Below are 15072 nucleotides of genomic sequence, written 5' to 3'. Positions count from 1 at the left end.
GATAATATTGGTGTAACCATGTTTCATTAACAGTAACTAATAGTTCCAAAAAGTTGGTTAAAAATGCTGCATAGAAACATAGAATATGATGGCAGAAAAGGGCCGACGGCCCAACAAGTCTGCCCAATCATGATCCCTTCCACCCTCGAGAACTATCCTCTATCATACCTCTGTAGCGACCCCACATGTTTGTCCCATCGTCTCTTGAAGTCGAGCGTGCTACTAGCCTCGACTACCTGACCATTTCTCATCAGCATTCACACATTTGGGCACCCACTTGGTTGACAGCTTCTGCATACTCAGCTGCTCGTGGATTATACACCCAACAGGTTCCCTAAGATATCTGTAGTGTCTCAGCAATTGTTTTAGATGATAATTCACTGATCTGCCAAAATCAAGTCATGGACACTGTCAACAATTTCAGGAGTTGACACTGTTTGAGGCCTCCCAGACCTTACTGCATCTTCAGTCTCAAAATCTCTACACTGAAAGTTTGCACACCACTTCTTCACTGTGGAGTATTTGCATCATACATTCATGGATTTCTTTTGGAGTTTTCTTCTGCAGGAATAGGAACTTCACGGAGGTTCAGAATTCCACACTTAAAAATTCCACTTTTTGTTGACATGGTTCAATTAATGATCTGAAACAAAGTAAAAAAAAAAAAAAAGCATAGCATTATGATTCTGCACACCATCAGAAGAAAGAGATTACTGGAGGAGGACACTATGTTTGGGAAGATGGAAGGAACCAAAGAGGGCGTCCTGCAATCAGATTTTGGACACATTGAAAACAACCATGGGTATCTAATCTAATCTTCCATTTGCGAGTCACACATACCTATGCAGGCTCAAGGCGAAAAATGACCCTAGACCTTTCTAGACTAGCACAAAACCGATTTCTTTTTAGATCCGTAATTCATCAAGTCGCTAGGACTCCAGCACCAGTCCACAGCACTTAACAACAATTCTGCAAATTGGCACTTTGCAGAATAAAATAACACTCAGAATTTAGGAAGTTGATTGGGTTGAGAACTTTCAGCACTCCCTCATATTAATAAAATGGATGAATAGTTTCGTAGCCCATATTTTTAATACATTTATGAGTGGTATGTTTGACCTATATCTATCCCCTGACAAAATTTCTGAATTCAGGCCGCACATACCATAAAATCTTGTGGAAGGAAGGTGGCCACAGATTTAAAAAAAAAAAAAAAAAAGTTCAGGGAGTATTACTAGATGGATTTTAAACGACAGTTATAATTTGCAAGTAGTTTGCTGCAAGATTCGAGCAGGCTATGTGGCAGCCAGAGCATGCAGAAAACCTTCTTTCTAAACTCTCAGTTCATTTCATCAATAGTACATACAAAATACGCAGCAACGAAAATACTCCACCTCGTGTTCCGTAGAAACACACCACCTTCACCTTCCCACGCCACGCCTCCCCGGTCCTCTTCCGCCTCAACAACCCTCAGTGGCAAGCGATAGGCTTAAGCCCGCCGTCCAATCAGCGAGGGAACGGCACCGCGGTGATGAAAAACACGCCCCTAGCCAATGAGACAAAGCGTTGTGCATGACAGTAGGCACCCTTGACCAATAGCGAGGTGTGCGTCTGAGCAGCGCGCTGGTGCAGGCTAGACCAGGAGGCGGGTCCTGCGGCGGGGGCGTTGGACTAGCGCGAGGCGTGACCCAGTTGACAGCCTGTGAGGTGGGAGTTTGTGGCTGTTTCTCTAGCTGTGGTTGGAAGTGTGTGTGGAAACCGTCTCTTCCGTTTGCTTTTTTTTTTTTTCTTTTGTTTGTTTTTGTTTTCTTTTAACTTTTATTTGGGGGATTTCTCCTGAGTTTACAAACATCATTTCCTGTGAGCCTGGGGAACTTGCAGGCAAAAGCCAACAACCACAGCAACATGTACCCCAGCAACAGGAAGAAAAAGCTATGGAGAGAAGAGAAAGGTACCTGTCATAACCGGCACCATCATTTTCCCTTTAAATAATGTTAGTGCTGTTAAGCTTGCTTCCTATCTTTCTAGGTCTTAGAATCTCCACGGTGTCTCATTGTATCTCATGTCCTGTCCCTGCGGCTGCACAGCATCTGTCTACGGAGATCCTGTTTTTCGCGTAGGTTTTACTTACCTACCTGACAAGTTGGCTATCATTTCTTCTTCCCACTAATGATGTTGGCTGTATTGTGGGCAAGACAATGCGGCAAGAAAATCATACGTTTGTAAAGATGAGCCTTGCGCTGGTGTTTACTTTGCAGATCTGTAATGTATTTTTGCGTGCATCTGCAGTGCTTTCCAACTAGGGAGAAATTGCAGTCAAATATAATGATTCTAGGAGACTCTCAGGCCGCGAACTTTGGCAGCTGCAGTTAAGGTACTTCTGGCATTCAGCGAAGTTAGAGAATTTTGTGGTATACTGCTTGGAGAAAGACAGTTTTATAAATCTGCGAAATTACCAGCTATTGTTTTTGCTAGCCTGAAGGATGTGCGGAAATCTAGTTTCCATTATTAAATCCAATTAAGAGGCCCATGTAATAAAACTTGTGCCAAAAAAGTTTTGAATAAACCTGCTGGTGAGGCAGACATAGGCAACAAAGAAAGACATGACCGTTTCTGCAGTTTATTTGGGTCATGGTGGTACAAAGGAGTTTTTGGGTGATGTTATGGGGTGGAATGTTCTGTAGACTCTGCTGAACATTGAGAACAAGAAAAAGCACACCAGGAGCAATCAAGTATGGGACAATCAAAAAATCTTTATTGATGGACCCAACACAGACCGTGTTTTGGCGTCAGATGGCGTGAATCAGTGGAGGAATGGTCTGGTGATTAGAGCTACTGCCTCAGCACCCTGAGGTTGTGGGTTCAAACTCCCCCTCCCACCCCCACCTGAGCATCTCAGTATTGGCAAGTTGCTTAAGCCTCCATTGCCCTAGATACCATAGCTAGATTGTGAGCACGCCGAGGCAGATAGGGAAATTACTTAGAATACCTGCTTACTATTCCATGTGTTGTAAACTGCTTTGATATGTGGCGGAAAGGCAGTATATTAAGTAAAGACAACTATAACCAACACTTAGGGCCCCTTTTACAAAGCCACAGTAGCGATGCTCTCCTGTTAAATGCACTGAAACCTATAGGAATTGAATGGGCTTTGGTGCATTTGCCACAGCTTTGTAAAAGGGGTCCTTAGATCCTGTCCAAAGCGTATTATAACAACTCAATGAATTAAGACCCTGATAACAGAAATCATCCAAAAAAGCCTTACAACTTGAACCAAAGGTGTTATGGCATTCCTTTCCTGGAAGGAAAGCTAATTGCACATGGTAGAAAAGGAAGTCCTGAACACAGTCCATGTTGGGTCTATCAGTAAAGATTTTTTTTTAGTGTCCCATGCTTGAAAGCCCCTAGTGCTTTTTTCTTGTTCTCTATACTGTTTGCATTGACCCTCTTTTTGTTGCTGTAAAGTGGACTCTGCTGTCTTTTTCAGGGGTTTAGAAGAGGGGGGGGCTTTTACTACAACTCTTGCAATCCCATCTTTCTAGCATCTATATTAAACAATGGGTAAATCCACAGTGTCTACAGTACTCTTGAAAGTTGAAGAAAAAAAAAGATAAGAGGCTAGAAACAAAACTAGAATTATGTTGCTTCAGACAGATTGGAAGGTATATGATGGATCCAGGCAATTTTAAATAAAGCAAATAATTCTCCCATCGAGTGGTAAAATGTTCCAAAAGCATGCAGTGGATTTTGGATCAGTAAACAGGTGAGTTATAATGACTTTATGCACAATTTACTCTAAGTATAGAAATATAGGCTAATTCTGTTTTCTTTTCCTTTTTGTTTGTGCAGGTGCCTCTTATTCAACAACAGAATGCTTCTTCACAAGTATAGCTCTGTATTTTAATTTACTCTCTTCATTATTTGTGTCTGCAGTAGTGCTATAGGCTGTCACTCATATATCTGAACTTCCTTATCACAGGCATAGGAGCCAGCTCTGTGGGTGCTTGAGCATTCCCAATATTGAGCAAACTCCTTAACATGTCCAAAAAGAAATAATTTCTATTGGGTTTACCAGCACCAATCTTTTTGAAAAGTTGGCTCCTATAATCACAGGTAAATCACATAAAGAGTTCTAACATTAGTTTTGACAGTCCTATATGTTCTGAATTAATTGTTGTCTTTTTGTTATACAGGTCCATCAATTTCCCCTCTATGGACAAATTAAGCACAATGCAATGTGTTTCCTAAACTTACCTGGAGCCTTGTAATTCAAACTTTAATGGGGCTCTGCTTTTCGCTGATATGCAGAACAGGTATAGTTGGGTAATAATGTGTACTGGTCTTTTAGCTGGTGGTCTCCAATAAATAGGTTCTGATAAGGTGGATTACGGCCGCAGTACAGACATTTTGTTCCTTTTCTGATCTTAAAGAACTTAGGGGCTCTTTTATTAAAGATCAGTGCCAGAGCCCAACCAAAGATAGGATTTTCAGTTTCTGCTGAAAATGAATCTGCATCCAAAATTGGCTGCTCGGTTTTGGAAGAAACCAAAGCCAAAACCAAAACTGAGTCTTCTTCTGCCCCCACTCCCTCCCCCTGGCAGCAGCCCCAGTCTCAGATATTTCCTGGAAGACAACAAGAAAGGCCCAGGAGGTGGCTGCCACCAGGTGTGAGGTTTTCAGGAGTAGGGCTTTTTTTGGTCAGGGGAGGTGGAGTCAGGGGAGAACAGGGCCTGCACACATAGTTTCATGTACAGCTGAAAATGCAAAAGCACTTTTTTTGTTGAAAACTAAATAAGGCCAAATACAGATTATGGGCCAGTTATGACACTGAAACCAAAATGTGGTTAGTCTCTAGTTAGGAAAACACAGGCGAGTAAAATCCACAAGATCAACACTCAGACACGATGGAGTGGATAAGTCCAAAAAAAGATTGGTGAACTCTAAATATTCCACAAAATCCTTTATTCCTTAATTCAACATACATCGACTCGACATGCGCATGTTTCGGCCCAAATGGCCTTCTTCAGGAGTCTCACAAGTCTGTGTATGAATCAAAAGAACATCCAAAAATCAATTGGGCATCACATGATCCACGTTACAAAACTACCACCTCTTGGGAACTGCATTTGGCGAAAAAGTTTGCAAGAGATGGCGGTTTTGTAATGTGGATCATGTGATGCCCAATTGATTTTTGGATGTTCTTTTGATTCATAAACAGACTTGTGAGACTCCTGTAGCAGGCCATTTGGGCTGAAACATGCGCATGTCAAGTTGATGTACATTGAATTAAGGAATAAAGGATTTTGTGGAATATTTAGAGTTCACCAGTCTTTTTTGGACTTATCCACTGCATCGTGTCTGGTCTCTAGTTAGCACATATTATCTATAATAGAGCCCATAGGAATAAAATGAGTCCTGGGGCAGATAACATGTTAACCCTTACCAAACGACCTCCTTAGAGATAAACTATATGCTTTTCACAGATTAATATTCTTGTAGTCAGGAGTATAATTTGCTCCGTGGTCAAGATGCCTATTATGAGACTGAGCTTGTCTCTTTTACTAATGTTATATTGCAGTGAATTTTATTTCTACATTGCTCACTAGCACTCTTTAACAAATACAATATATACATTTCCCTGTACTTCAAAATATTTTATTACTTACATAGTACTGATTCATATAGTGCTTCCAGTCTTGAGGCAAATCGGATTGCGCCGAGCAGTATCCAGATCCTTTATTCCTAATACTCAAAACAGTTACACTAAAATTTCTCTTGTGTATTACATAAAAATGATTTATTTTCTCATGGTCTGCACAGAGTATTTCTGTTTTAGTGGCTAATATTTCAAATAATTTTGAGTACTTTTGGGTTTGAGGTTTATTTGACTCTCTGGTACAGTTTTAAAATTATTTCTGTCTTTAACTCACTCTCTCTCAGCACAGTTCTTACAAATTTTCATTTGATTAATTCAAAATTTATATACCAGTGTATGCCAAATGGAATTAGATGCGATACAAATAACAAATGCCCAGATTCTATAAATGACATCCCAATTGTAGGCGGCCAACTGCTGCCTAACCAGCCAACTGGGACGCACGTTTTCTAAAAACAAACCTCCCGAGGAAAGCTCGCCTAAGGCTATGCGTGACTTGGCCGGAAGTAGCCTTAGACGGACCTAGGTGGACGTACAGAAGTAGATGCATACAATGTAGGCCAGCAAAATGCTCCCCTACATTGTAAGCAGACGTAGCCGCTGAGTGTATCGTGGCAAGGGATCTCCCTGTAATGAAACATTTAGCGGTCGCCTGTCCCCCCATACATCACTGGCAGGAGGGATGCCCAATCCCTCCAGCCGGAACCCCCCCAAACATCGCACGGCAGGAGGGATGCCCAGTCCCTTCTGCTTGGCACCCGCGAACCCTCCCCTGAACATCACATGGCAGGAGGGATGCCCAGCCTTCCTGCCAACACCCTCCACCCCCCAAAAAGTTCACCCCAAGTACCCCCCTAACCCCACCTAAACCTTTATTTAAAGAAGCCAAATACATTTCCATGTAGTAGGCTGACAAAGATCTTTGCTGTCACTGGTACATAGGGCTGTGGAGTCGGAGACAATTGTGGGTACCTGGAGTTGGAGTCGTGGATACCAGAAACTGAGGAGTCTGAGTCAAAGAATTTATCTACTGACTCCACAGCCCTATTGGTACAGTTAATGGGGTCAAAAGCCACTGTAGGTGTTTAGCAGCTAAGGACTAACTGCATGGTGAGGGCTATAATATACACACAAGTCAATTTATTTATTTATTTAAAAAATTTGTACACTGCCTAAGTGCTAAGCGGTTTCTACGCAGCAAACATTCATAAAATTAAATGACTTTCAACCATCTTGTCTACATACAACATATAGTATTTTCTGCAACCTAAATACAAGCAATAACAATCAGCTTGCATAATAAAGTTTCCAAGAATTGAAACATACAAAACTTAATGCAACCTCTACATATAGGCATCAAAGTACAACTGAGTTTTTAGAAATTTCTTGAACTTAGGACATAGACTTATGACATCTGAATGTTATAAATAGGGTTGTATCAAATATTAGTATTCGATTCAGCCCTGAAAAGTGATTTAAATTTGAATAAGAATAAGAATATTCTGGGATTCTACTGTGCTAAATCCTACTGAAATAAACATTTGATCTCTGATTTCATGTTGCTTATTTTTTTATTTGTTATGCTAAAGCTCAATGCCCATCATTCATATTTAGCTGAATAAAAAATATGCTATTTGGAACAGCTCTAGTTATAACAAATGCACATTAGTCAAAACGGTATATAGTTTATCTGTATGGTGGCTGAATATTTCCATTAATAATTGCTAATAATATTGCAGCTTTGCTCTAGACCATCCTAACTTTGCTTTTCCACTATATAGCTAGTGACAAAGTGGTTAGGCAGAATTTGAGCTCATCACTATCTAGATGTGGGCTGAAAATTGACAGGAAAGTTTATACACTTTGCCAGCTGTCAGTAAATGTGTAACTTCCTTTAAAAATTAGCTTATATAAGTGTGTTTTATTTATATAACAAAATGAGAGGACAGCTTTAGTGTGTAGGCTGTTTTGTGAATGTGATTCTGCAGATCTGCAGTACACGTCAGAACCTTCAGTTTGGTAACATACATATCTATAAAGTTCATAATTGTTTTCCCACTTATGTTACTGAAAAAAAAAAAAAGTAATTGATTTGTGATCTATTGTATACAGTGTCCAGAAAAAATGGAACTCCTTATGTAGTTTCAAAATACTTTACAATTGTTTAAACATTGAGGCCCCAATTCTATAAAGGGTGCCTAAGTCATGCCTAAAGTTAGGTGTGCTTTAGTCATCCAGTCTAAGTAGTTAATGAGCCAATTAAAGGTCTGAAGTGATAATTGGTACTTTGGTGTCTAAAGGATGTAGATGCCACTTTGTAGACACAGCCACAATTTCATGGATGGCTATGTTTAAAACTCACGCCTAATTTAATAGGTGTGGGCGTGGTTTGGGCAGTGACTCAATTTGGACATCCTTTGATTCATTTACATAACACTGAGTGACCTAGGGCGCCCATATGATGCCTATATTGTAGGCAAATGAAAACCAGGTCTACTTTTTAGCTTAGTTTGGGCTTCAAATAGATCCGAGTTCTCTTTGGACGTTCTTAATGCGATCTGCTAAATAGCTCTCTAGGATTTATTTTTGCTTTATTAAGCTCAAAATACATTTAATAAGGCACCACATAAACGGGGCACATCAAAACAGATATATTGCATGCAAAACCTTCTATTTGTGGACAAACAGCAATGCTATTTGCTAATTAGAGGAAAAGATCCATTAACTGAAGCACAGCAAATGAAAAACATAGCTTTAGTTTTCTTGCTAAAAAGCTATCCTTTTTTTCTGATTAAACAATGCTTCAATCAGCTCTTTCTTGAAAGCAATGAAAGCACATGACAAAAATATATAGATTGTATACACAACTTCATTCGCAAAAAGTTAAAAACAGATAACATGGCTTCTATTTCATTGCAAATGGAGGTTTGCAGCTGCACAATGGTGACCTCATTGTGACATCATCAAGGTGCACCTGCAAGGCAGAATGCCACAATTATAAGATGTGTTGGGGGAGTTGGTTGGGATTTAAACTTACGACCTCTGGAAGAGGATCACAGGGCTTTTACTTATTGAGCTATAGCAGCTTCCAGGCAGGTGTCTCTAAGCTATCATATCACAGGGCAGTCGGAGCTGCCTGGAAGCTGCTATAGCTCAATAAGTGCCTTGATGTGCCCTGTTTATATGGTGGTTTATTAAATGTATTTTGAGCTTAATAAAGCAAAAATCAAAACCCAGAGAACTATTTAGCAGATCGTATTAAGGACATCCAAACTGCGCCTAAGTTCCGTCCATAGAACTCAGGTCTATCTGGAGCCTAAACTGTGCTCAAAAGTAGACTCCCTTACAATGCCTATAAGACCTAGTTTTACAATTGCTATGCAGCTTGCTGGCTCATTCTGTAGCACACTGGTTAAACCTACAGCCTTCTACCCTAATGTTGCTGGTTCGAATCCCGTCACTTTGTCTGCTAGAAGAGAAATAAATAAAAGCATTAAACAGATCCAACTCCCAGTATTACAATTGTAATGAAAATCGCCATTCTAACAACATAATAATCAAATATTATAACATTAAGGACATTGTTTGAACGTCTAAATCTCACCTAAAACCTGATTCTCCAAAGGACGCCTAAACAGTGCTGAACTCCACTGAGTACGATTCTACAAAAGCCACCTAACGTAGGCACCTAATCGGCACCTAACTGTAAACGCATTTTGCAGAATCAGGGCCTGAGTATGATCTTTGAAAATATCTCCGTATAATGGGGCTTTTTTCTTATTTAATTCATAATTTGTATTCAGAGTGTCCTCACTCAGTGTTCCTTATACAAAGCTGTGGTAGAAGTTTCTACCACAGGCCGGTGAGGTAAATGCTTCAACGCTCATAGGAATTCTATGAGCGTCAGAGCATTTAACTCACTGGCTCACGATAGAAACCTATACCGCAGTTTTGTAAAAGCCAGTGTGAGCCTTTTGATGCCGCTGAGCTGTTGGCTCAATGAATTCTAGATTTTTGTTAATTAAGAGCTCAACTGCGCTAGTTTGATATGCTGGAGCTCCAGGATCCTGTTGAAATATAAAGAGCTCAGAAATATCTCAATTTTCAGGCAGAAGGTTCTGCTGAAGTAGGGGCCTGCTTAAGGTATTGTGTTGTTAGAGCAGGGGCTTTCATGCAGAATTTGTTTTATGTGTGATATAATTGACAAATGTGGGAATTTGCTTATTTGTGAGTTCATGGTAGTCTGTGTCTAGAGTGGCATCTTCTTTTGCTTTTACAGTGCTATATTATATACATGATTGATGATGTGCTAGAAATTTTTCATATCTACGTATTTTTAGGCTTCATTTTTTGGGTTTGTAGAATTCACACAATGGGGCTGCTATATTATGATTTGTTCCCTTGGACACTGAATAAGAAAATACAACTGAAGAGCCCTGTTTAGTATGGTATTCTTGTTTTAATATGGGGTATCTCCTTATTTTGAGCAATGTGTTCTTTCACAGGTTCTCATATGGTAATAAAGTAGATGACAGCAGATAAAGACCTGCATCTTCCATCCAGTCTGCCCAATATATACATGTTTAGTCTTGAGCGATCCTTGCCATTTTCATGGCAAAGACCATAGAAGCTGCTCGACACTAGCCTTATTTCCCAACTAATGGACTTGCTGCTTAAACTCAGCTAAATTGTTGGGATTTCATTCTCTTTCCATTTAGGAATATATTGTACTTATTTCATGTTTTCTTTAATTCCGTTATCATTTTTATCTGTACCACCTCTTGTGGGAGGGCATTCCAGGCATCCTCCAACTGTGTGAAAAAGTACTTCCTACATTTCTTCTAAGTTGACTTCCTGTAACCTCATTTCATAATCTCTAGTTCTACCACTTATCATTGTATGAAAAAGGTTTGTTTGCATATTAATATCTTTCAAGTATTTAAACGTCTGTATCATATCACTCCTATATTTTCTCTAGGGTATAAATATTCAGGTTCTTGAGTCTCTCTTTTATTTATTTATTAGATTTCAAAATTATATTACAAGCATAACATCTTGTACAGAAAGTGTGATCCAGGCATAAAATACAATTAATGTTAAATCAAAATCCCAAAAGTAAATATTTAACCGGAACACACTCAAGTCCTCAAAAATAACGTGAATCCAAGATTATGAAAAAGAGTAATTAATTAAGAACATAATCAATTATAAGTATACTAGTAATCTGCTGCTAAACAAAGAGCTAATTTACTAATTGGATGCAGTTGATATTGTTCCAACATTCTCAAGACGCTTTGAGGAGAGAAAACTTACTAACTGTATCAAATCTACAAAGACATATTTAATTGAACGATATCTAATAACAAACTTGCAAGGATATCTAAGAAAAAATGTACCCCCTTTCTTGAGTCTCTTTTGTTGCTTTCTTTGAACTGCTTCAAGTCTTTTTATGTCCTTAGCAAGGTACAGCCTCCAAAACTGAACACAATACTCCAAATGGGACATTACCAATAACTTGTACAGGGACATCAACACTTCCTTTCTTTTGCTGGTTATACCTCTTTGCATGGGCGTCAGAATGGGGGAAACCACAGTACCATGGCATCCCTAAAGGTCTCCCCACAACCTGCTACCACTGCTGCTGTTTCAGCAGCGGCAAAACAAAGATAAAGGCGTCAAGGGGCTTCTCTATTCATCGTCACAGCTGCTGGCTCTGCCCTGGAATTGAAAATGATGTCAGAATGAGGTGGGGCCTGTAGCCGCAAGGATGGATAGGGTTGGCCCTGCAATTCCTTTTATCTTTGTTTTGCCACTGCTGGAGAGAGGAGGAGAGACACACTGGATGGAAGGGGAAGGAGGGAGTCAGGTGCTGGATGGAAAGGGGGAAGAGATGGTTAGGTGTTACTGTTATACATTGTTAATAAGATTATATTGCATGTATATGAAGTATGAATGGCTACAACTACCACCTTGTCATATTATTTCACTGCCTTGATATTCTCAGACACATAAATACCCCAAAATCTCTCTCCTGAGTTGTGTTTATCAGTCTTTTTCCTCCAAACTCATACATCTCCCTTAGGCTCTGCAGCCCAAGTGCATCACTTTGTAGTTCTACACATTCAATTTTATCTGCCAAACCCTAGACCTTTTAATTGTTATAGATATCTTCTCATGTTCTGTACTCTCTCAGGGCTGTCCACTCTGTTAGTAATCTTCGTGTCATCTGTGAAAAGGCAAATCTTTCCCTCTAACTCTTCAGCAGTATTGCTTACAATAAAACAAAGGAAAAAAGGTGATACCTTTTTTATTGGACTAACTTAATACATTTTTTTATTAGCTTTCAAACGTAACCCCTCTTCAGATGAGAAATAAGCAAATGTTGACAAATATCAGATTATATAAGTGAAACATAAAAGAATTCCAATGGTAGTCTTACAGGAGCAGGTAAGATGAAAAAAAGGCAGAGCTGGGTGGGTGAGAGACAGGGAGAGATGGATGGAAGATAAGAGGGTGACATACAGTATAATTTTATGGTAATGCAATAGAAAACCCAAATCTTTATTAAGTCCTGTCTGGTGGGTGCCAAATATTTTATCATTTTGATTTCAAAAGTCTTACATTTCCTGAATTGTCTTAAATTTTTCTTTTGGTATTCTCACCATAAAATCATTGATGCAGTGATCTGATTTTGTGAAGTGCTAACCTACAGAGGTGACATCCTAGTTGGCATCGTAATGTTTAATATGTTGTTTGTGTAAATTGATTCTAGTCTTTAGCATCTGGTTTGTTTGTCTAATGCATTCAATGACTAAATGAATTGCTTAGGAGTTTCATTTTATCTTTATATCTTTTGATTGGTTTTCTCATTCCCCTTCCTATTGTTTTTGACCTTAATTGTCTTTCTTTTTATTAATCAGATTGTATTTCTTTCCTATTCTTTCCTTGTGTTTTATTATGTTTGTAAAGTTGATTTTTATTATGTTTCGTAGATTTAGTCTTGTTGTTAGTTATGTTTATTTCCCCTAACTTTGTAATTTTATCGATTTGTTCATCGCTTAGAATTTGGAATAGGCGATTAATCAAATTTTACAATAAACTTGAAACCCTTCTTCACACTTTTTGCATTGAATGATATATACCACATTTGAAGAAGAGCATGTGGAGGATCCTCTTGTGCTGAATGTTTTTCCCATGTAAGTAACTGGGATCCTGTGAAATGAGTTGGCACAGTTTACAGATTGGTATATTATTGCAGGGACGTGTACTGTTCTGTTCTTTCTGAGCTTCTGTTGGGAGTTTGCTTTTCGCCAGTTTTTGTTTCAGATTAGGTGGCTGTTGGAAGGGCAGCATAGGTGAGGAGCTGGGAATATTTCATCCTCCTAGAGTAGTGGCTGTGGATCTTTTTTTTCCCCCCCCCCCCTCAGTTTTTTCAAGCTCTGGATTGTATGTCACTACCAGGGGCACTCTCTCTGTGGGTTTTCTTTCTTTGTACTGCAATAGGTTTTCCCTGGGTATTTCAAGGGAAGTGACAATATTCTTGGAGATTATTTTGGGGTTGTATTGTTTTTGTTTGAAGGATTCACTCAGAATTTCGAGGTGTTTGTCTCTTGGATTAGAGCAGATACAATGTATTTTGTGGCTTGGCTGTGGATAATGGATTATTTTGTATGTGAGGGGTGGAAGCTGGAGTTGAGGAGGTAGTTGTATCTATCTGTAGGTTTCCTATGTATAGATGTTCGTTTATAGCCATTGTTGATGTGGTGTTAAGATTTTTTTGAGGATTAATCAATTTTGAATTTGATTGTAAGATGGCATGTATTGAAAGAACTGTAAAATTGTTTTAGTCTCTTCTCCCTCAGTCCAAATCATAAAAATGTCTTACTGAGACTGCCATTGGGATGCTTTTATGTTTCATTTATATATTCTGATTAGGGCTGCATATCGATTAAAATTTCTAATCGCAATTAACTGTGTGATTAAGGCAGGGCATACTCTCCCTTCTCCCCATATTAGGTATCATACCTTTGCTAGTAGGGATGTCAAAGTTGCCATTCCCAAAGCTTCCTCCTTCCTTGTGCAGCCTCAAGACCAAGGAGGTGCGGGGTACTCCCAGCTGCTGATTCCGGCACTTCCCGAGCAAGCTCAGTTCATGCTCAGTGAAAATGTTGGTTGCTGGAGGCCTATCGATGACTTTTCTACTCCTGAAGCAGTATGAGGAGGAAGGGAGCGACTTAGGAAGGAGAATTCTTAGGCAGACAGGGCTTCAGCTACCCTACCAGCAATAGAACACACTTCAGCTTTGGAGGGGGCCTGATCCCGGAGATAGAGGAGAAGCCCCAATATTGTCATTTCTCCCTCTGACTTTCCCCAACCCTCAGGTCTTACTCTTTTTTAATTCCCCTTCTCTTTCCCAGACCCAATTGTCAATCCTGATCTTCCCCCCCCCCTCACAAAACCCTTTACCTTTGCAAATCAATCTTTGGCCCTGCAGCCAGCAGCAGCCCTATTGAAAGACTGCCCGTGGTCTGCACCCAGTCCACCCCTTTCTTAAAACAAGAAGTTACATTAGAAGGAGTGGGCTGGGTCAGAGGGAAAGTTAGTCCAGTAAAAAGGTATCACTTTTCTTCCTTTATGTTCTGTTTTATTCTTATATACAGTATTACCTTTAAAAGTGGACTAGCACAGCTACCACACTATTTTACTCAAGTATATTAGAGCAGGGCTTAATTTGTAGACCAAGTTTCCATATTTAATAGATTCTTGTTATACCATCCATCACAGGTATCTAGACAGTTTACAGTTTAACTACAGTAAAAGTTAAGAGAAATATATATAAATTTAAAATTATTTGGGGGGAGATGATAGACGTGACATACCGAAACATATAGGGAGAGAGGGGAGGGGAGAAAGTTACAATAAAATAAAGAAGAGAAAAAGGAAGAGGAAGGGTAAATACAATTGAGGAAGGGAGTTTCAAGAATTTTTTGTCATAGGAGGTTAACATAGTAACATCATAACATAATGCATCTTGGAATAGGAAGCTTTTGAGTTTGGACTTGAATAAGCATGTTATTAAAAGGTATCACCTGCAGTAATGCAAATTTGTAATATTATCAACAAAATCTTGGACTAATCAGTGATGGTCTCAACATTTACCATACCATACTGTGTGTCTTATATACCCCAATTCTCTACAAAGAATCTATGTGGTTTACAATAAGAATTTAGGGCTCCTTTTACTAAGATGCGCTAGCGTTTTTAGCGTGCGCTAGCTGAAAAATTACCACCTGCTTAAAAGGAGGCAGTAGCGGCTAACATGCATAGCATTTTAGCGTGCGGTATTCCGCGCGTTAAGGCCCTAACGCACCTTTGTAAAAGGAGCCCTTAATCTAGTTTTTCAAGTTACATGTCTA

General features: G+C 39.4%; 1 protein-coding gene across 3 annotated transcripts in view; it reads left to right on the top strand.

Moving 5' to 3' along the window:
- The first annotated feature begins 1615 nt into the window (after positions 1-1615).
- MACROD2 (mono-ADP ribosylhydrolase 2) overlaps positions 1616-15072 on the top strand; it is a 1978548-nt gene continuing 1965091 nt past the window's right edge. For all 3 annotated transcript variants that reach the window (XM_033936388.1, XM_033936386.1, XM_033936387.1), the window contains exon 1: positions 1616-1951. In XM_033936388.1, the coding sequence (XP_033792279.1) occupies positions 1906-1951 (46 nt within the window). In that variant the 5' untranslated portion in view covers positions 1616-1905. The remainder of the gene's footprint in view (positions 1952-15072) is intronic.

This window comes from Geotrypetes seraphini, chromosome 3 (assembly GCF_902459505.1).
Source record: "Geotrypetes seraphini chromosome 3, aGeoSer1.1, whole genome shotgun sequence".
NCBI classification, from domain to species: domain Eukaryota; kingdom Metazoa; phylum Chordata; class Amphibia; order Gymnophiona; family Dermophiidae; genus Geotrypetes; species Geotrypetes seraphini.
The sequence above is the reverse complement of the archived record's forward strand: the minus strand, read 5'-3'. Positions and strand labels throughout refer to the sequence as shown.